Below are 22,646 nucleotides of genomic sequence, written 5' to 3'. Positions count from 1 at the left end.
GATCCTTTCATTAATGTATGATAACTTTATTTTACTTTTGATAATGTCACTTTTCTTGAATCCTGCTTTATCTCATGCTGATACAGCCACATCAGCTTATTTAAGAACACTCTGCATACTCTCCCCATTCTTCACCTGCCAGCTTCTCCGTGTTTTTATGTAACATGTGTCTCTTGTAGCATCCTTTAGTTTGATATTGCTTTTGTATCCAGTTGAACAGTTTCTAGCCTTTCACTGGAATGTTTAATCCATTTATGTTTAATGTAATTATTGACATGGGACTACCCTGGTGGCTCAGATGGTAAAGAATCCTCCTGCAACGCAGGAGACCTGAGTTTGATCCCTGGGTTGGGAAGATCCCCTGGAAGAGGGCATGGCCACCCACTCCAGTATTCTTGCCTGAAGAACCCCCATGGACAGAGGAGCCTGGCAGGTTATAATCCACGGGGTCGCAATAAGTCGAACACGACCAAGTGATAAGCACAACAATTATTGACATAGTGGATTTAAATCTCCCATTTTGCTGTTTGTTTCCTGATCTCATTCCTTTCTTTGTTTCTGTTTTCTTTTGGGGTCACAAAGAGTCAGACATGACTGAGGGTCATGGGGTCACAAAGAGTCAGACACGACTGAGCGATAAGCACAGCAGTTACTGACATAGTGGATTTAAATCTCCCATTTTGCTGTTTGTTTCCTGCTCTCATTCCTTTTTTGCGTCTGTTTTCTTTTGGATTAAATCTCTTTTCAAAAATTCTATTTGTTGAACCAATTTGCTTTTTAGCTGTCTTTTTCTTGTACTTTTAGTCGTTGCTCTAAAGCTGCATCTGTAACTTGCAACCTGTGTAGAATTAGCATCATGTCACTTTATGCAAAATGCAGGATCCTTACAACAAATGGGTCCATGGAGGCTTCTTTCACACTTTGTCGTATCATCATGATATATTTTATTTCTTTTGCAAGCTATGAGCCACATGGCACACTGTTACAATTTTTGTTTTAGAATAATTTATTATTTTTAAATAAAATAGAGTTGCCTTTTATGTTAACCCACACATTTGCCATTTATTATTCATGCTTTTTCTTACAGATCAGTTTTAGACTGTGTCATTCCCTTGCGGCCTGAAGAACTCCCTTCAGCATTTCTATAGGAGAAACCTGTGGCCGTAAAGAATCTCAGGTTTTCTTTATCTGAAAAACGTCATTAATTTACCCTCAGTTTTGAAGAACAGGTTTTTTGTGAATGTAAAATTCTAAACAGTTCCTTCTTTGTTCCTTTTTCTCCCTTTAGACCCTTTAAAGATATAGTTCCATTTTCGTCTGGACTCAGCTGTTTCTAATAAGAGTTCGTCATCATTTGTATCTTTCTTCTAACATTCCTAATCATTTATTTGGACAATTCATCAAACTCTGCATTTGGTTTAAGTTTCATACTAGAATCACCATTTGGTTCTTTTTTATAGTCTGTATTTCTCTAGAGAATATCCCATTTGTTCACTTAGGTCCATTTTTTGAATATATTATAACATATCACTTGCGTTACAGTTATATATTGTGATATATTGTGATTTTATATTAAGTATATTCATATTACATTGTTATAGTAGGTGAATTCTTTTGATCCCCCAAGCCTTTGTTTTATTATTCCATTTTTTTGTTTAGTCACTCAGTCATACCTGACTGTGACCCCATAGACTGTAGCCCTCCAGGCTCCTCTGTCCATGGGATTCCAGGCAAGAATGCTGGAGTAGGTAGCAATTTCCTTCTCCAGGGGATCTTCCAGACCCAGGAATTGAACCTGAGTCTCCCATATTGCAGGCAGATTCTTTACCATCTGAGCCACCATTATTCTTCCTTAGGGCTCATCTATTCGGGGTTTTCCTTAGCTCTAAGGCACAGCCTGTACTCTACCTACTAGATACCTTGTGGTTCTTACTCATAAGACGTGGACTTTGGGCTTTCCACAGGATGCCCAGATGCTCACTGTATTTCTTCACACTTTGAGTGGGCCAGAACACTGCTTTTTCCCAGCACTGTGTATCCGCAGTCTTCCAGCCCTTATCAGCTTTCAGCTCAAAGATGCTGTGCTCTGCCAGGCCACTTGGAGTCTCATCCTGTGTATCAGCCATTCACCCCTTAGATAAGGACCTGCAGGGAATCTTCAGGGCTCCCTATTCAATTTAGTTTTTTTTCCTTTCTGGCCGTCGTCCCACAAATTCTGGCTACTTCTGCAGCCCCGACTTGGATCTCTGCACTCTCAGTTCGGCGAGACCGCTGTTGTCTGCATAGGATCCGCATTTCTGTACCATGGTCAGCAAAATGTACCCAGGCAAGGAGCTGGGCAGAGGTGGCACTCACCTGATGAATTTCTCTTCTCTTGAGAACTGTGTACTGTGTTGCTTGTTGCAGGAGTCTGAAATAATTAGCCAGTTTTATAGCTATTAAATGTAGAAAAGTAAGCTTAGTACCAGTTACTTCACCATATACAATTGAGAAGATACCTTTCGAAAAAAAAATCCATCCAAGTCAGTATTGTAACATCTTTCCCTATGATGTGAAATTATTTCTTAATGCAAATAAAATTGACATAGTTTTCTTTTTAGAAGTTAAATTCTACTCATGTGGCCAAAGCTTCTAATATAAAGAATCTCAACTTTAGATACAGAGTGACAATTAGATTCTATATATTCCACATGAATTGAAGCATCTCAGGAAATTCTCAATCATAAAATAAGAATGAGTCTATTTGATTAAGTTGAAATGTAAAGATCTTGAACTTTTCTGATGGGAGAACATAAAATAATAAATAACAGAAAAGCTACCCAGTGCCTAAACTAACCCTTGGCACTTAAGACCCACTCAAGGATGAAACTTGGGGAGATGTTGAGGGACAGAGAGGCCTGGCATGCTGCAGTCCATGGGGTCACAAAGAGTCAGACATGACTGGGCAACTGAACAACAATAGTTGCTTTATAGTATTGTGTACTTTTGTGTACAGCAAAGTGAATCAGCTATATGTTTACATGTCTCCTCTTTTTTTAAGTTCCCTCCCAGTTAAGTCAACACAGAGCATTAGGTAGAGTTCTTTGTGCTATACAGTAGGTTCTCGTTCAGTTCAGTTCAGTTCAGTTCAGTCGCTCAGTCGTCTCCGACTCTTTGCGACCCCATGAATCGCAGCACGCCAGGCCTCTCTGTCCATCACCAACTCCCAGAGTTCACTCAAACTCACGTCCATCGAGTCGGTGATGCCATCCAGCCATCTCCTCCCCTGTCGCCCCCTTCTCCTCCTGCCCCCGGCCTCTCCCAGCATCAGGGTCTTACAGGTTCTCATTAGTCGCCTATTTTATGAAAGTGAAACTGTACTCGCGCAGTGTCAGCAATGTGCTCCGTCAGTCCCAGTCTCCCAGTTCGTCCCGCTCCCCTTCCCCCTTCGGTGCCCATTCGTTTGTTCTTTCTATCTCTGCTTTGCCAATAGGATCATCTATACCATTTTTAGTTATTTTGAACACTGTGTCTTTGTTAAGTTCCTATTCTGCTTCATCAGCATTGCTTGGTGTCCTGAACTGACAATCCGAGGTGCAGCTCGTGAGAACTGGAAATCTGATCACCTTCGTGTCCTGGGTACTGTCGGTAAATTGGGACGCGCCCCGCCACCGGGCCTGCCCCACCCCCTCCAGCATTTATTGCATTCCACATTCCTATCCCTGGAACCATTATTTAATAGTATCTTTGTTCCAAGAGGACCCTACAGTTTTATTAAGAATATAATGATCATAATGCTAGTTTAATACCACCCTTGGACTTAATGCAAAAGTTAGCAGTAAAGTCAAAATATGATAAAACCAAGAGGGAATAATTGGCTTTGAGTTGTTTAGATAGCAAAATAAACATCATTTGAGATACTAGGGTTTCTATTTGTTTTCCAGGATAGAATGTCACATTCTTATTAAGTGGCCAGCATTTACATAAAGACACCAAAGCCTCGAATACTTTGTGACATGTTAGAACACAATAACGTGAATTATATATTTCAAGGCTCTTGTAACTCTTGATTTATTTCTACCTGGGGGCCTAGAATTGGGGACTGAGCAGTTTGAAGTATGGGGCTGAAATACACAGATGGCATAAACTGGGCACAGGCTGAAGAAGAGACACATCATGTGATTTAGTGGTGTGCTGACGGCCACCAGCCTCCTCTACGTGGGAGCTTCTCACTTAAAAAACTTAAAGCCGGTCACTTTCATTAGTATCTTCCATCTATATGTCTATATTCTGCAGAGTGTTTCCCAAAGCTATCATGTAAGAAGACTGTGAAAATGTTTTTAGCAGAAATCTCAGTGTAGCATTTTCATATCATAAGGTTACCCTCCTAAATCATCTGAGATGTTTCCATGATCACAATTCACTGATCACCATTATGAGCATTTTACACTAAAGAAGTTTCTGCTCACTCTGTCCAGTGTTTCCACAGAAACAAACTAACAGATGTTTGACTCACTCAGAAAGCATTCATTGAAAGCCAGCCAGGTGCTAAGCACTGTTCCAGGTATCGATAACGAAAACATAAAAATAATTTAACATTTTAAAGCCCCATTTATTTTACCCTCTTCCATCATCTCCAAAACCGCCCCAGGAATTAGCAGCATTGGCTCCCTCCAGCCACAGCCGTGAACCAGGCCGGGAACTGGAAGTAAGCTCACATCTCCTCAGGATCAGAATCGAGAAAGGACACCGGCATCAGTTTGGTGCCTGTCAGGTGCCAAGCCCTGAGGCGGGCACAGGACCTCCAACACTTCATGTGGCCCCCAGGACAAGTTGATGGGCAGCTGCATACAAGGACGATACCCGGGTTCTGCCTGCCCAATATGTCCTGCCCAATTCGCACCAGATACCTTCTCAGAAGCCCAAACCCCCCCCCCCCCGGGCCTCTATGTCCGTCTCCTGCTAACCCAGCCACAGGAGCTAACCATTCTGCTATCATGCGCTTAATCCACCTGTGCGTCCTTCCCTTTGCTTGTGCTTGCCCAGCCGCCGGAAGCAGTAGGCCACCCCAGGGCGGGTACCCGTCCCCTGCACCACCGTCTGCAGTCTGTGTGTGACTTGTCGTGTTTCCACACTGACCTTGAGCCTGGGTCCACGAGTTCTGATTTTAAGGAAGTTCTGTTTGTGTCCTGGTTTTCTGTCATGATGTCATCCGTGCAAACAGAGCTCCCTAGTTGTCTCTTTGGAGACTTACAGACACCCAGCCCCCTGATGGGATGGATGCCTTTAGGTCTTCTTATGGCTCTGATCTCTAAACACCCCATTCCGGCCACGAACAGAGACTCCATGCTAATTAATACAGCATGCTAATTAATGTCATGAGAACCAGGCGCAACACTGCCCACCAGGCATGACACGTTTGCCCCAGTACCACTTCATGATTCTGCCAGGCTCCAGTGAAAATACAATTTAACAGTACCGTGATTGTAACCGTAGGAGGTTACTATGAACAACTCAAAATAACAGCAATGAATTGATACCCAAATTAAAGCACCAAAAGCTTCTTAAAATTCCATGTTCTGAAAATCTGTCTTGAGACACAAGCGGGGTCGGGGGGGCTGGGGGGGGGTTCTTAAACAACTACTTTAACTGTTATATATATAATGACTAAATTTATGGAGATTTCAGAATTAGGTTTTGTGAAGGTAAAATCCATCTGGATTGCTTAAAGGGAAATCTTTCAATCACTCACTCACAATGCAGAAAGCCTCGTGTGAGCTCATCCCTAGCATCGTTGAAGCAGGAAGTAGAGGCACAGACGCCGTGAAGCGCCATCTTTCAGACAGAACCGTGTGGAAGTTTTGCTGTGTTGCATTTTCTTTATAACAGGAAGTGCCGTCAGTTCAGTTCAGTCTCTCAGTTGTGTCCGACTCTTTGCGACCCCATGAATCTCAGCACTCCAGGCCTCCCTGTCCATCACCAACTCCTGGAGTTCGCTCAGACTCGCGTCCATCGAGTCCGTGATGCCATCCAGCCATCTCATCCTCTGTCATCCCCTTCTCCCGCCCCCAATCCCTCCCAGCATCAGAGTCTTTTCCAATGAGTCAACTCATCGCATGAGGTGGCCAAAGTACTGGAGTTTCAGCTTTAGCATCATTCCTCCCAAAGAAATCCCAGGGCTGATCTCCTTCAGAATGGACTGGTTGGATCTCCTTGCAATCCAAGGGACTCTCAAGAGTCTTCTCCAACACCACAGTTCAAACGCATCAATTCTTCAGCACTCAGCCTTCTTCGCAGTCCAACTCTCACATCCATACATGACCACTGGAAAAACCATAGCCTTGACTAGACGGACCTTAATCGGCAAAGTAATGTCTCTGCTTTTGAATACTATCTAGGTTGGTCATAACTTTTCTTCCAAGGAATAAGCGTCTTTTAATTTCATGGCTGCAGTCACCATCTGCAGTGATTTTGGAGCCCCAGAAAATAAAGTCTGACACTGTTTCTACTGTTTCCCCATTTGTTTCCCATGAAGTGATGGGACCGGATGCCATGATCTTTGTTTTCTGAATGTTGAGCTTTAAGCCAACTTTTTCACTCTCCACTTTCACTTTCATCAAGAGGCTTTTTAGTTCCTCTTCACTTTCTGCCATAAGGGTGGGGTCATCTGCATATCTGAGGTTATTGATAGTTCTCCCAGCAATCTTGATTCCAGCTTGTGTTTCTTCCAGTCCAGCGTTTCTCATGATGTACTCTGCATAGAAGTTAAATAAGCAGGGTGACAATATACAGCCTTGATGCACTCCTTTTCCTATTTGGAACCATTCGGTTGTTCCATGTCCAGTTCTAACTGTTGCTTCCTGACCTGCATACAGATTTCTCAAGAGGCAGGTCAGGTGGTCTGGTATTCCCATCTTTCTCAGAATTTTCTACAGTTTATTGTGATCCACACAGTCAAAGGATTTGGCATAGTCAATAAAGCAGAAATAGATATTTTTCTGGAACTCTCTTGCTTTTTCCATGATCCAGTGGATGTTGGCAATTTGATCTCTGGTTCCTCTGCCTTTTCTAAAACCAGCTTGAACATCAGGAAGTTCACGGTTTACATATTGCTGAAGCCTGGCTTGGAGAATTTTGAGCATTACTTTACTAGCATGTGAGATGAGTGCAATTCTGCGGTAGTTTGAACATTCTTTGGCATTGCCTTTCTTTAGGATTAGAATGAAAACTGACCTTTTCCAGTCCTATGGCCACTGCCGAGTTTTCCAAATTTGCTGGCATCTTGAGTGCAGCACTTTCACAGCATCATCTTTCAGGATTTGAAACAGCTCCACTGGAATTCCATCACCTCCACTAGCTTTGTTCGTAGTGATGCTTTCTAAGGCCCACTTGACTTCACATTCCAGGATGTCTGGCTCTAGATGAGTGATCACACCATCGTGATTATCCAGGTCGTGCAGATCTTTTTTTGTACACTTCTTCTGTGCATTCTTGCCACGTCTTCTTGACATCTTCTGCTTCTGTTAGGTCCAGACCGTTTCACCATAGATGCAGATATTAAGTGTTTTGGGAAATAGTGTAGCACTGGTCCAAGTATTCGGAACAGTAGTACAGATCATTTAAGGAATGTTTCCGTTATGTGCACGGCAGCCGCCACCAGCTTTCCTGAAGGTCCCATCATTTCATGACCCCCACGGTCTACCCTTCAGTAAGATGTTCCTTTGGATCTAAAAGCATAAATAATTTCTTACAGTTGGAGAGGCTTTTTCTTGTGATTAAACCTCTGATCTTGTTTTATTTTGCTCACGAATCAGCCGTGTGGGGCTTCCTGCCTCTGCACATGCCATTGTTCTTTCTCATCTTTCTTTGCATGAACCCTTCGCTCCTTCTCTTCGGGAAGAGCCCGACTCGATCTGAAGAGTTGGCTCATCTGTCCGTCTTCTCCCACCCCTTTCCTGGGTCCTTCAGGCGAAGCTCTTTTCTAATGGCAAGCCTGCCCTGCACCATGTGCTTTCCCTTGTAGCAGGGGAACCTCCTCCTATGTGCACCGATGGTGATTTATTCCTGATCTAGTCCCTCTAAGACCAGTTTTGAGAGAGTAGGTCTGGTCATATCGCTTATGGAACCCCATGCCTAGCTAGATGCCTGGCACATTCTAGACTTTGATCAAAGATTTGAGGTCAGTGGATGGGTGGGTAAATGAATGGATAGATGACTGCCTAGAGAAATGGACACGTCAGCAAGTTTCATAGTCATCTTTGACATGGAAATGAGGATTCAGAGTTGCAGAGGTTAGTGAAAGGTAGGAGCAAAAGTGAATTATAAAATGTTATGTGTTGTTAGTTTTTAATTTCTTAATTTTTAATTATTTGTACTTGTCTTCAATGTCTGGATTAAGCATATTTTATTTTTAACTTAGGAAGTATAATTTTGTTAAATGTATGATGAATGCTGCTACTGCTAATATAAATAAATAGAGCTTCGGGGATAGAATAACGTTGGACCATGTCTAGAACATGAGACTTCTAGGTCATTAGTCTACCGTGTGTACCTACTCCTGAGTAGACATTAGCTTTTAATTCATATCAGTTTTTGTCCCTTAAGCTTTTCAATGATGCTGGGCTTTCCAGGTATCTCAGTGGTAAAGAACCCACTTACCAAAGCAAGAGATGCAGATTTGATCCATGGGTTAGGAAGATCCCTTGAAAGAGGAAATGGCAACTCACTCTAGTGTTCTTGCCTGGAAGATTCCATGGACTCAGGAGCCTGGCGGGCTACAGTCCATAGGGTGGCAAAAGAGTCACACATGACTTAACAACTGAACAATGACAACATTTTATGACAGCTGTGTGGACCATTTCTAATACTAATGACCTTCTTTCCATTTTAGGATATCTGTAAAGCCCTGTGGTGCCACCGGATAGGAAGGAAATGTGAGACTAAATTCATGCCAGCTGCAGAAGGCACTACTTGTGGGCATGACATGGTAAGACGCTCGCCTTAGGTACAGACATCATATTCAGATGTCAGCCTGTCAGCCATGCATCCTGCCTCCTTTTGTCTTTGTATTTCTGAGCCTGTCTTCCTGACCTTTGTGTTCCTATCTGGTACAACTGAGCGACTGAACTGAACTGATACTATGTCGAAAGATTGCTTAATTTATATTAATTCTATGAAGAGGACTGACTCCCCTTCTCACTTTTCTAGTGATGCATTGATGAGATACCTGCAGTTACTAGACACTGATGTCAGGCAACAAGTGATGGCTGATTCTGTTTAATGAGGGGGAATGTTAAACTCTCGGCTACCTTATAATCATACAAAGAACTAGTAGTGTTCAGTAGTTCTGATAAAGCCTCAGAGCATCCATTGAAGACTGTGGAACAGAGCCTTTTGACTACTGCTCCTGGGAAAATAAGATGCTGTCCTGGGGAAAACAGAAAATTCATAAGACGGCAAGTTCATTACTAACTGGGAGACAATGACGATTCTATCATTAAAACTGAAAATTAAATTCTCTTTATGCTCAAGAGTAATATTTTAATTCTTATTATTTAAGCTGCACGATTGTATTTTTCAGACTATAAAAGGCTACCGAAAAAGATAGAAATATGTCAGAACCAAATTGTCACCGTAACCATTTTTTCTTCTATGTATCTGAACTTTTTAGTGATGCTAACAAGTACAAAAGGGAAACATATGTCTGAATATTATTGATCTAGTACATTTAAAGTCTGAAGTAAACTTTGTTACACTATAAACATATTTAAATGTGAGTAGTTGACTCATTGGAAAAGACTCTGATGCAGGGAGGGATTGGGGCAGGAGGAGAAGGGGACGACAGAGGATAAGATGGCTGGATGGCATCACGGACTCGATGGACGTGAGTCTGAGTGAACTCCGGGAGCTGGTGATGGACAGGGAGGCCTGGCGTGCTGCGATTCATGGGGTCACAAAGAGTCGGACATGGCTGAGTGGCTGAACTGAACTGAACTGAGTACAGAAAGAAAGGATTTACAGTATTAAGAAACAATGTTAACATGCTTTCGGGTTAAATTATTGCAATGCTGACTGAGAAAATGAAGAGAAATGAGGTAAATTTGCCTAGGAATAGCACCTAAGAACCATTCATCCTACACGTGTTAATATGCTTTATTTTCAGACTTTCCAAGGGTGGGATTGATATTTAAATCTGTCTAGTGATATAGAGAGCAGTAAACTAATCCATAGCAGAAGAGTCTAATAAGAACGCTTTTAGTTTCTCAAAAGGCAGAAGGAGAAGAGAGTGACAGCGGATAAAATGGCTGGATGGCATCTGGTGGACATGAACTTGAGCAAACCCAGGGAGAGGGTGAGAGACAGGGAAGCCTGGAATGCCGCAGTCCACGGAGCTGCAAAGAGTCAGACATGACTTGACAACAGCTTGATACTGAACAACAGTATGTCAAAAGAGGAAATGCGTTTGCTGAGGTACTGCAATGTAGAAATACCAGTTGTCACAGGATACCAGGGAACTTGGGCTTCCCTGGCGGCTTAGATGGTAAAGAATCTGTCCCTGATGCGGGAGACCCGGGTTGTATCCCTGGGTCGGGAAGATCCCCCGGAGAAGGAAATGGCTACCCACTCCAGTGTTCTTGCCTGGAGAATTCCATGAACGGAGGAGCCTGGTGGGCTACAGTCCATGGGGTCCCAAAGAGTTGGACACCACTGAGCGACTGACGCTCTAACCAGGCGATTACCTGAGCTTTAAGCTGCAGGTGATCATGACTCCCCGCACATAGTTGCTTGCAAAGTTTTCAGAATTATGCTGATTTCTTGAGAGATTGGTAGCCTTCCCATTGTTGCCCTGGTGATGGTGCACAACAGTATGGCTTGGCTCTCCAGGCAGCCTGCTTTCTTTAAAATCTACTACTTTTCTGGGATGATGTAATAACTCTGGTGCCACCAGTATATTATCATTACAGTCTGTTTACCTTGAAAGCACAGTTGTTGTTCAGTTTCTAAGTTGTGTCTGACTCTTTGGGACCCCAGGGACTGCAGTACGTACCAGCCTCCCCTATCCTTCACTATCTCCTGGAGTTTGCTTAAACTGATGTCCATTGAGTCAGTAATGGCATCCAACCATCTCATCCTCTGTTGCTGATTTGCATTGGTATTTTTTTTTCATTATGTTTCCAAATAGAGCTCTTTCCTTCAAATTGAAAAGAATTAGCGCATATTAAGCCAGAATAGATCCTTACAAATTGTGCGGCATTAAGTGTTCTGCCTAGAATCTCGTGGGTGCCCAGTGGCCAGGATGGGACAAGCATCAGAGGCGCCTGTAAAAGCTTCTCTGATGTTAGTTGTGTGTCCTTGTGCATCACTGGCCCACAGGTGTCCGTGAGGTGTACTGACTGAGCAGTGAGCGTTACCGAAAGTCAGTGTCCCCGTACTCTGGGGTATTCCAGAGCAGTGGGTATGTTCTAGATAACTGACAGTAGCTCTTCAGCTTCTGTACATCTCTCTCCTGAATGGGAGCCTATTCCCCTCCACCGGCTACAACAATGAGGCTCTGGGTGGACATGCAAGCAGGTACACCTGACCAGTGGCCAGTACATCTTTTAGTGACAAGAGCTGTCCTTAGAGCGTTATATACGTTGAATCCCCACAAGCATCCAGAGGGTAAACCTATGGTAGCCCCCACTATAGACCCAAGAACTCTTCCAGGAAAAAGACACTGGGTTCCCTGTGCTTGCGCCATGAGAAATCCGTAGCAAGGGGTGAGGACCACAGCCTGGATGCACGCCAGAGCAGATTCTGGCTCTTCAGTGAACCCTGATGTAAAAGTAAACCAGCTCTCACTTTGCGATTATGTTTGGTACAGGGACTGGCTCATTACCCTGGGTCCCTGGAGCAACTCAGTCTGGTGGTTTCCATCATGCCTGATGCTCAGAGGAGGACGGGCAGGCTCAGGGCCCCTGAGTCAGTGCCCAGGCCACGCACCTAGCTGAGCCGATATGTGGGGCTCGTTCTCCCCTCCATGGCATCAGTTTTCGTGACTCATTATGCTGCTTCTCTGTCTGTACTGGGTTTCAGAGTGACTGTGGATTCCGTGGTCAGCATCACAACAGGATGTGTGCTTCACGGTGCCTTCACACTGCCCAAGAGAAAGCCTCCTTTCAAGTCATCGACAAAACATAAAACTGTGACCAAATGGGATGGTTCTTAGAAATATAACCAGTGCTTCTTCGGACATTTTGTGTGTCTACTTAACATAAGGATCTTATGCTGACCATGTCACTCACCAGCTGCATGGGTCTGCAACGTGTGAGAAATTATGCTCAAAATTGTATGTGTGAGTGTTTATATTTGTGTGTTGACATGCAGCTTTCTTGGGAGAAGATGTAGTGGCTTCTCCTCAAATTCACAAAAAATCGCTTTTTAAAATTAATTTTTAAGAATAGTCCCTTAAGGATAATCTTGGTCATATATCCAGAGAGAATGATAATTGGAAAAGATACATGCACCCATACGTTCATAACAGCACTATTTACAGTAGCCAAGATGAGAGCAACCTAGATGTCCATCGACAGATGAATGGATAAAGAAGACGTGGTACATGTACGCAATGGAATATTACTCAGCCGTAAAAGGGCTGAAACAGTGGCATTTGCAGCAACATGGATGGACCTAGGCATTATCATACTAAGTGAAGTCAGCCAGGCAGAGAAAGACAAATATCACATGATACCACTTATTTGTGGAGTCTAAAAAAGGACGCAAATGAATTTATACACGAAACAGAAACAGACTCACAGAGAGAGGAAACAATGTATGGTAACCAAAGGGGAATAAAGTAGGAGCGTGGGCTTAACAGAGGCGCATCACTGTACAGAAAGTAGGCAGCGAGGACCTACTTTACAGCACGGGAAACTACATGTTGTATAATAACCTACAAGGGAAAAGAATCGGAAAAAATACATATTTGTGTAAGTCTAACTGAATCACCTTGCCATACACCTGAAACTAGCAGAGCGTTGTGAATCAACGGCACTTCAATTTTGCAAAAGGACACTCTGACAAAAACAGCAAAAAAAAAAAAAAATGCTGGTTTTTTGCAGTGCAATTATTGAAGCAATGATTATCAAAGCAAAAGACTGGAATGATGCAAGTGCTCGTCAGAAGGACACGGATTGGAAATACACTTACCGGAATGTTCTGCTGCAACAAAGAAGTGAGGGATGTGTCTGCCTTCTTCTGCGGAATGGACTGCAGAATATAGAGTTAAGTGAAGAAAAGAGAACAGAAAAAGATAGCATGGGGTCATTTATGGAAGAAAAGGAGCGATTAATCTACATTGTTTGCTTATGTCAAAAAATAAAAGAATAAATTCCAAGTCTCAGAAAAACATTACATAAACCCTGTGTTGTTGTTCAGTTGCTCAGTTGTGTCCGACTCTGTGATCCCTGGGCTGCAGCACACCAGGCTTCCCTGTCCTTCACCATCTCCCGGAGCTTGCTTAAACTCATGTTCATTCAGTTAGTGATGCTGTCCAACCATCTCATCCTCTGTTGTCCCTTCCCCTCCTGCCTTCAATCTTCCCCAAAATCAGGGTCTTTTCTAATGAGTTGGCTCATCGCATCATGTGGCCAAAGGATTGGAGATTCAGCTTCAGCATCAGTCTTCCCAGTGACTATTCAGGACTGATCTCCTTCAGGACTGATTTGATCTCCTTGCAGTCCAAGGAACTCTCAAGAGTCTTCTCTAACACCACAGTTCAAAAGCATCAATTCTTCAGTGCTCAGCCTTCTTTATGGTCCAACACTCACATCCATATCTGACTACTGGAAAAATCATAGTTTTGATTCTATGGACCTTGGTTGGAAAACTAATGTCTCTGCTTTTTAATATGTTGTCTAGGTTTTTCATAGCTTTTCTTCCAAGGAGTAAGCGTCTTTTAATTTCATGGCTGCAGTCACCATCTGCAGTGATTTTGGAGCCCAAGAAAATAGAGTCTGTTACTGTCTCCGTTGTTTCCCCATCTATTTGGCATGAAGTGATGGGACCGGATGCCATGATCTTCATTTTTTGAATGTTGAGTTTTAAGCCAGCTTTTTCACTCTCCTCTTTCACCTTCATCAAGAGGTTCTTTAGTTCTTCATTTTCTGCCATAAGGGTGGTGTTATCTGCATATCTGAAGTTATTGATATTTCTCCCAGCAATCTGAATTCAAGTTTGTGCTTCATCCAGCCTGGCATTTCACATGATGTACACTGCATATAAGTTAAATAAGCAGGGTGACAATTCACAGCCTTGATGAACTCCTTTCCCAATTTGGAACCAGTCTATAGTTCCATGTCTGTTTCTAACTGTTGCTTCTTGACCTGCATACAGCTTTCTCAGGAGGAAGGTAAGGTGGTCTGGTATTCCCATCTCTTGAAGAACTGTCCACAGTTTGTTGTGATCCACACAGTCAAAGGCTTTAACATAGTCAATTAAGCAGAAGTAGATGTCTTTCCGGAATTCTCTTGCTTTTTCTATGATCCAATGGATGTTGGCAATTTGATCTCTGATTCTTTATGTCATTTTAAAACAAATCTTTATGTCATGTAAACCCTTTATGTCATTTTAAAATAAAACTAGACCAAATTTTATTAAAGTAATTTATAAGCATCCCAAAAAAATGAAATAATTTAACCTAAACAAGTCCTATTTAGGGTTTAAATCAAGGTATTGGCTTAACCATGACTTGACAGAGTAATTATCCAAGTGACTTTAAAAACCCAGCACTTTCTGCATCTCAGGTCGAATGTATCCAGTAGACACCAGGTACTAGAAGGAATCATAAGCTGTTTTCAGCGACCATATCAATATTAATAGATTGTTTTTGCCTTCCTAAAACTATTATTTTATAGTCTCCTACACTGTGTTTGCCATCAGAATGCCGACTGTGCCCAGTGCATGAGTCCATCAGTGAGAAAACCAAGGCCACTGAATGCAACCCTCTATCTTGTGTAGCTTTTGCACATGGTGCAAGCGAAGAAACCACGGGGACTTTAGCAGAATAACATCAATGGGCTCTTCTCTGGAGGAAGGGGGGCTGATAGCATCCCCGGCCTCCCTGGGACAAGTGGAGCCCTGTGTGGGTTGTTTCATGTCCTGGGAAGGCTGTGTGACCTCTGACAGGCATCACTTAAAGCCTCCAGGCTCCCAGCCCAGGTGCTTCGGAGCAAAAGCATGAAGCACCGGACGGAAATGACAAGGTGTTGAGACACACAGACCCTCCAGCTGGACTTTTCCGTCCGACAGTCAGTCTGTTGTGACGGCAAGAGATGAAGAGCGTGTTGTTGCCAGGGAAGGTTAGAGTTCACACACCTGAGAAGTGAACAATCGGACTACGTGTTCCTGCAACAAAACTTGACTGCACGTGTGAGATTCCAGCAGCTCAGACAGATGCCTGAAAACTAGTCTTCTCTGTATCTTCCTTTCATGCGGATTTACAGAACAAGGCTAACTTTGGAAAGAAAAAAAGGAAAGTAGCATTGACATATATGCACTACCGTGTGTGAAATAGACAGCTAGTAGGAGCTGCTGTGTAACCCAGGGAGCTCAGCGCGATGCTCCGGGCTGAGCAGAGGGGTGGGATGGGGGCGGGGTCTGGGAAGGAGGCTCAGGAAGGAGGGGACATATGTATACATGTGGCTGCTTCACGCTGTGGTACAGCAGAAACTGACACAACGTGGTAGAGTGGCTACACTTCAATTTAAAAAAGCATTTTTAATGTATTTTCATATGTGCTCCTGAGGGCAGGGAGACTGATGTCTGCTTATACTACCAAGCTTCCGGGGCTGAGCATTGCAGTAGTGATGAAGCCAGTCTCCACCCACAGTCAGATCACTGTTCTTGTTTTCGTTGTAATTTTCAGTGGTGCCGCGGAGGGCAGTGTGTGAAATACGGGGACGAAGGCCCCAAGCCCACTCACGGTCACTGGTCAGACTGGTCTCCGTGGTCGCCTTGCTCCAGGACCTGCGGAGGAGGGGTGTCACACAGGGACAGGCTCTGCACAAACCCCAGGTGAGTGCTCAGACCGCCCTCCTCCCCAGCGAGCCACCTCTCTGTGACAAACTTCCCAAACAGAATGTGGAAGGAAGCTCGGGGAAAATAATTCTGTACGTCCCGTATTACTGCAAAAGAATTCCAAGGCAGAAAGCCCTTTCACTCAGGCATGTACTGTATAGTGATGTCTCTGTGATATGATTTAAGGCGCTTGTAACTATTTGACCGCAACAAAAGTAACAGTGCAAGGATGCTCCGCTTCTCAGTTCTGTATAACCCCTTGCGGCCCCATGGACCTACCAGGCTCCTCTCTTCATGGAACTTCCCGGGGAAAAGTACCAGAGTGGGTTGCCATTTCCTTCTTAAGGGGATCTTCCCAACCCAGGAGCTGAACCCAACTCCCCTGCATTAGCAGGCAGATTCTTTACCGCTGAGCCACCAGGGAAGGCCCCGAAGTAACAGACCGACAACAATATTCAGGAACTCGATTGTAATCACGTTTACATGAAATACCAAGGTTCTGCCTAAAATACGGAAATAAGTCATAAGAAAAGTGTAGAGAACACAAATGAGGGAGAATCAGTAAGAACAATTTTTTCAAGTGAGAGAAACAACGCCTTGGTTTTTCATCAAATATATTGACCTCCACGGTGTGTGGCTTCATTGTGTCTTGTGTAGGAGACAAGGATGTTAGAAGCAGACTGCAGTGCAGTGGAATGAAAGGGGTGTTCAACTGTCATTGTGCACCTTTATTTGTTTAACTTACATTGACATTAAGTAAGATGATTTATGTCAGTCCTGTCTGTAATGTATGAGACCCAGCTGGTCTCCTGCTTCGGCAGGATGCTCCCCTTCTGGGGTGTCTGCATGAATTCTAGGGGTGAAGGGGGGTGTTTACTGTCCCTTGCAGCCAGTGGAGGATGACTGCTCCTTCTGTCCCCATCTGATGTCCTGGCCTTGTCACAAGGAAGCTGCCATCTGGAGAGTGAAGCAGTTGAATTTCACGCTCATTTCTGCTTTTCACCACTGCCCTTCCTTAGTCATACTCTGCTTTTCAGAATTCAGAAAACAGAGGTGCCCACCTGCCTCCTACAGCGAGATGAGCAAATACATGCTGCTCGTTTTCCAAGTTCTAACCTGTTGTATCAATATTGCAAATGATACACCCAATAAAAAAGGAAAACACTACCCATATTGTAAGAATGTAACAAGTGCAAGGGGCTTCTTAGAAAGGCGGTTTCCTTGACTGGTGACAGTAGCTACCTTAACATTACCTGCTCCCTCTCCCTGACAAGCCCGATTCAAGGGAGGGGTGAGTAGCGGTTCTAAGCAAGTTGCTAACCGTGAGCTATGCATTTCAGACCATCGCACGGAGGCAAGTTTTGCGTGGGCTCCACGCGGACTCTGAAGCTTTGCAACAGCCACACATGTGCCCACAGCAGCGTCGACTTTCGCGCCCAGCAGTGCGCCGCGTTCAACGGCAAACGGTTCCGAGGGTGGTTCTACAAGTGGAAGCCCTACACCCACGTGGAAGGTAAATCTCAAACCCTGCTTTCCGGCAGCAGCCTCGGCTTCCTCGCCCTTTAAAGAACTGCAGAGTCTGTAGAGTGGGTCCAGGTAGACCGGACACTGTGAGGCCAGTCACAGCTTCTGTCCTGGTTGTTAGGGCTGTTCCACCTGCCCCGAGGCGTCTTACTGAAAGCTGACCAGCTGTGTGCTCAGAAAAACGGCAAGCTAGATAGTGAGTCTGTGCAAAGTGCCGTGGAATCCTTAAAGAGGTGATGAAACACTCAAAGTCCATGATTTATTGATAATGAATCAATTCTTTTAAAATTACAAATCACAGTAGCTGATGGTGATATGGCGATGAGTGTATTGCCCATTGAATGATTAGCATTGCTGAAAAATGAAAGGAAAATATCCATATCTTTTGGAAAATCAGATACTACACTGTATTTGGAAAAATTAGATCTATAACTTAGAAACCAAGAAGCTTATTTGTGCTGTATGTAAGATTTTACTCTCCAGATGGAGAGAAATATGCGTTATTCTTATCATTATAATAACTTGAACTCAGTAGCTCAAGTAGTATAATTTGAGAATAAATTCAAAGAACACCTAATCATCGTGTTCTTCGAAATTGAGAACATTATCAGGAAATACTTGGGGAATACATAAGTCGGGCCTTATCTCACCTGGCACTTACTTTAACTATCTCAGTATATATAATGTTATCATGGTGAGAGGTTTATGAAATCAGTAAATTCTGGAAGGAAAATTGAAGCAGTTTTACATAAAGGCTTTTTGTTGGGTTATTACTTCCAAACTCAGTAAAAATTAAGCCAGTGAGAAACAAGGAAGCCGGAGAATAAAGGAGAAAGAACGTTGAGATCAGGGTCAAAGAATCTGTGTGCTGTTTCTGGTTTTCCTGGTCTTCAGTAAATACGTTCATTGATCATGGAAACACATATTAAATTTGATTCTTAGCATTATTCAGTCGGTTCTCTTATCCTGCACAGTAAAGAACATATTTGTATATGAACATTGGGCCAATGGAAATGCCTAAGGCAGGAAAATATTTATTATCAACTGTTCCCCTCTTTAATATTTATTCTCAACTCTTGCCTTCTTTACTGAGAACAAAGGAAAAAAAATTTTCTACAAAAGGTCGTATTAGCCATATAAATTATAAATCCTTGAAATGGATTACCGAGCAAGGGTGTGAACTTGATCTTCCAGTCTTAAGTACATAATGAGATCTATATTCTCCATGTGACAATATTTTTGGCAATTCATTATATTTTTTAAGAAAAACCAATATTCTTTGGAGATTGCATCCAAAAGTTATTCTCTTTATCAGTTTAAAAATATTATGTGTTTTAGTAAATGTAGTAGCTAATTAAGAAATTTTGTGATTATTTCAATTATTTTACTGTGCTTTATTTATAAGAATTTTGTGTATTGTTGCAAAATGGTAGTGATTTTTTGCATTTCTACACAGATCAGTTAATTATACTAGCAAAATAGTTGAACAGTAATGTAGTTCAAGTCAACAAATGTTTATTGAATGCCTGCTATGTGCCAACCACTGTGTACAGAATGAGGATCAATAAAGGACACAGTAGAGTAAAAATTAATAGTGAAGCTTTAAAAAATAATTTAAAAATGAAAGGGAAAAAGAAGTTGAAAGAGGCAATTTTAAAAATGTCTTTGCTATGTATTATTGTGTTGGAGTTTTTGTGGGCAAAAAAAGAAAAAAAATAGTCTATAACATTTAGAGCAAAAAGTGATCAGAGCTTAAGTATCTTTCTTATTTGTGTTTGTGTGTGTATTTCTTTTTAAGATCAGGACTTCTGCAAACTCTACTGTATCGCAGAAGGATTTGATTTCTTCTTTTCTTTGTCAAATAAAGTCACAGATGGGACTCCATGCTCGGAGGATAGCCGTAATGTTTGTATAGATGGGATATGTGAGGTAATAATGATCATTCATTCATTCAACAAACATCTCCCAACAGTCCGCTTTGTGCCAGGCATCCTGTAAGGGGCTAGGGAGACCAGACACCTAAAACCACACCCTTTCCCTCCCTGTCACAGCCCAGAGGGAGAGAAAGCCATGAGTGCAGGAGGCAGTTTGGCAAGTGGAAGTGTGTGCAGAGCTCCGCGGGAGGGACAAGCTGCTTCCCTCTTAGACATGGACCCGGGAAACTCGCAGGGCTGCTGGGGAGGGGAGCTAGATCTGAAAGGATGAGATGGAAGAGGGGCGTGGGGGAAGCGGGGAGAGGGACCTGGTGGTACAGGAATCACGGGCTGCAGGAATGGTCCGGTGGTCAGAGAACGAGGAGGCAGCAGGAGCTGGGGGACACTGGTGGTGAGTGGAGGAGGAGGTGCTCGCAAAGGGCCGTTTGCTGCCGGAAGACTTGGGTGGTTTCACATTTCGGTGGAAGACACTGCAACTGGGAACCAGCAGGCGAAGCATCAGACGGCAGCCATCTGGCTGTGGCGTCAGAGTGAAGGGAGCCAGGCACAGCTCAGAGCCAGGGGCCCCTGCATGGCTCTGGCGGGGTCTTGGGGAGATCACAGCCTCACTCCTGCTGGAGAAGGACTCTGGGCATGGGCTGGGAAACAGGGGCTGCTGCGTGGACCCAAAGCTCTGAGCTTATCACCATGCGCAGAAGTGAGATGTGGGGAGCATTTCGTTACATTAGTAAGCAAAGGACGCGGGGGCTATGTGCAATGACAAATACCGGGCTTTTCAGGGAAGTGACTCAATATCTGTATTCAGTGCAGTCCAAAGTCCTTGGTCCCAGATCTGATTTCCTCTAAAAGTGTAAACCGTGACTGTGCTAAAGTCGGACCAGCACTATGAGGTTAGACTAAAGCAGCACACACAGGGCTTCCCTGGGGGCTCAGACGGTAAAGAATCCGCCTGCAGTGCAGGAGACCCGGGTTCCATCCCTGGGTGGGGAAGATCCCCGGGAGACGGGAATGGCAACCCACTGCAGTGGATTAGAACCCCATGGACAGAGGAGCCTGGCAGGCTACAGTCCATGGGGTTGCAAAGAGTCAGACACCAGACACAACTGAGCAGTTCACACACACACACACACACACACACACACACATGCACACTGTTCAGATCTTTCAGCTTCAAAACGCTCAGCTCCCCACCCACCCTGTCTGATTATCAGTCAGTTTGTTAAATATCTCATTGTTTCATGTATTCTTAGCAATGCAGTGTCACAATCCCTTATTTATAATTCTAAAGTCCAAAGAGCCGCCAAATGGGAAGTTTATATGGCTGTAAAATACAAGGCAACTTGAATTTATTTGTTTGCAAAGCTGCCTTAGATTGATGAGACTGTCTTCAGTTATGTTTATCCCACTCAGTGTGTGAGTTTTACAAACATCATCCACGTCCTCACATCTTACGTATAATACGTTAGTTACCTTCCTGCAGTCCAAAACCCCTGAGTTGTGCAGTGTATCTGGTCCTGGTATTTCAAACAAGGGGTTGTGGACCCTGGTTACTTCATCTCTGAATGGATTTTCTTCTTTACCTAGGTAGCCTATATCTTTTGTTAGGAAATGTAAGACTAGCAAGCATCATAGAATTTATAAAGAGCTGCTAAAATTCTAAGACCATAGCCAAATGTGCTATAATTTGGGAATAGTCGTCCCATGGTCTAAGTTCCTTCTTTGTCTCTACACAAGACAATCCAAAAGCACAAGGTGAATTCCAGTGGACCCCCGTAAGGCCACATGCTTGTCATTTGTGCTTGGCTCTTCACGTCGGGCTGAAATTTACCCACGTCTCCCACAAGACAATCCGACAGGGGTAACCCAGGGCTCCAGACAGGACGGCCGTGTAGCAGTGCCAGGGAGGACAGGCTGTGCTTGCCATAAGAAGGCCTCCTTTGGACGGAAGCATAGCTTGACAGTCTCACAGCGCACATACTGGGTATCCAATAAATATTTGTTAACTCTCCCGTGTCGGTGAAACTTTCCAGCTCTCCGGGGAAAGGTTTGTGACTTCGCTCATGTTGTCTTGTCTTTCATGAATGACCCGTGGCCTCGTGGGTCCCGCAGAGAGTGGGGTGTGACAACATCCTGGGGTCCGACGCTACGGAGGATGCCTGCGGCGTGTGCCAAGGCAACAACTCCAGCTGCACGACGCACAAGGGCCTCTACGCCAAGCAGCACCGGGCCAACCGTGAGTCCACCCATGGGATCCGCCCACCAGCCGAGCAGAGACAGAAAGGGACCCTCGGTGGGAAGGAGGGGGGTGTAGAGAAAACAGCCAATAGGCAGGGTCCTGAGAGCCCTATGTGACTCCTGGCCTGCTTTGCTTCTCAAACCTGTTTTGATTAGAAGTGGTTGCTAGGTTATTTCGATTAAAGCAGTTCTTAGAAACCATGAACATTACAATAGCTCTGTTCCAATTAAAAAAAAAAAAAAAAACTCCTTTGTAGGATTCATGGAACTGGATGGCCAAACTAGACCTCCAGGTTCCAAACTCTGATCCCCAAGGGCTGGTCATGGAGAGCCACGAGCCCTGGGGTTGGCCCTGCGCTGCTGAAACACCACCTTCTCCCCTCCCGTTTCCTCTGCCCAGAGTATTACCAGATGGTCACCATCCCCTCTGGAGCCCGAAGCATCCACATCTATGAAACGAACGTATCTACCTCCTACATTTCCGTGCGAAATGCACTAAAAAAGTACTACCTGAACGGACACTGGACAGTGGACTGGCCTGGCCGGTACAAGTTTTCAGGAACCACCTTTGACTACAGCCGTTCCTACAAGGAGCCTGAGCGCTTAGCCTCTCCTGGGCCGACCAACGAAACGCTGATCGTGGAGGTGAACCCCAGCCTCCTGCTCTCAGGGCTTGGACGGGGGGTCTTGGGGCATTTCTGTAGGTTCAAGGCTATATTGGTGAAATATCACATCCCCAGAAAACTGTTTGCAGTTAATGTCTCTGAAACAAGACTAATCAATGCACAGACTGAGTGGGCCAGTGGACCGCTCGTCTTTCTCTCTAGGCGCGTGATGAGATTTATAAGGACACACCCATGCAGTCCTGGGTTTTCCATCTTTATTAGTGGATCGTGACCTAAGCCCGCATCTCTCCTG

General features: G+C 44.1%; 1 protein-coding gene across 1 annotated transcript in view; it reads left to right on the top strand.

Annotated features, from left to right (window-relative positions):
• The window catches only part of ADAMTS16 (ADAM metallopeptidase with thrombospondin type 1 motif 16), a 183,035-nt gene that overhangs the window by 83,570 nt on the left and 76,819 nt on the right, over positions 1-22,646 (top strand). Inside the window, exons 11-16 of the mRNA XM_018065480.1 lie at positions 8,870-8,965; positions 15,884-16,032; positions 17,376-17,548; positions 19,358-19,488; positions 21,603-21,726; positions 22,129-22,373. Coding sequence (XP_017920969.1) covers positions 8,870-8,965; positions 15,884-16,032; positions 17,376-17,548; positions 19,358-19,488; positions 21,603-21,726; positions 22,129-22,373 — 918 coding nt within the window. The remainder of the gene's footprint in view (positions 1-8,869; positions 8,966-15,883; positions 16,033-17,375; positions 17,549-19,357; positions 19,489-21,602; positions 21,727-22,128; positions 22,374-22,646) is intronic.

This window comes from Capra hircus, chromosome 20 (genome assembly GCF_001704415.2).
Source record: "Capra hircus breed San Clemente chromosome 20, ASM170441v1, whole genome shotgun sequence".
NCBI lineage: Eukaryota > Metazoa > Chordata > Mammalia > Artiodactyla > Bovidae > Capra > Capra hircus.
This window is presented reverse-complemented; position numbering and strand designations above follow the sequence as displayed.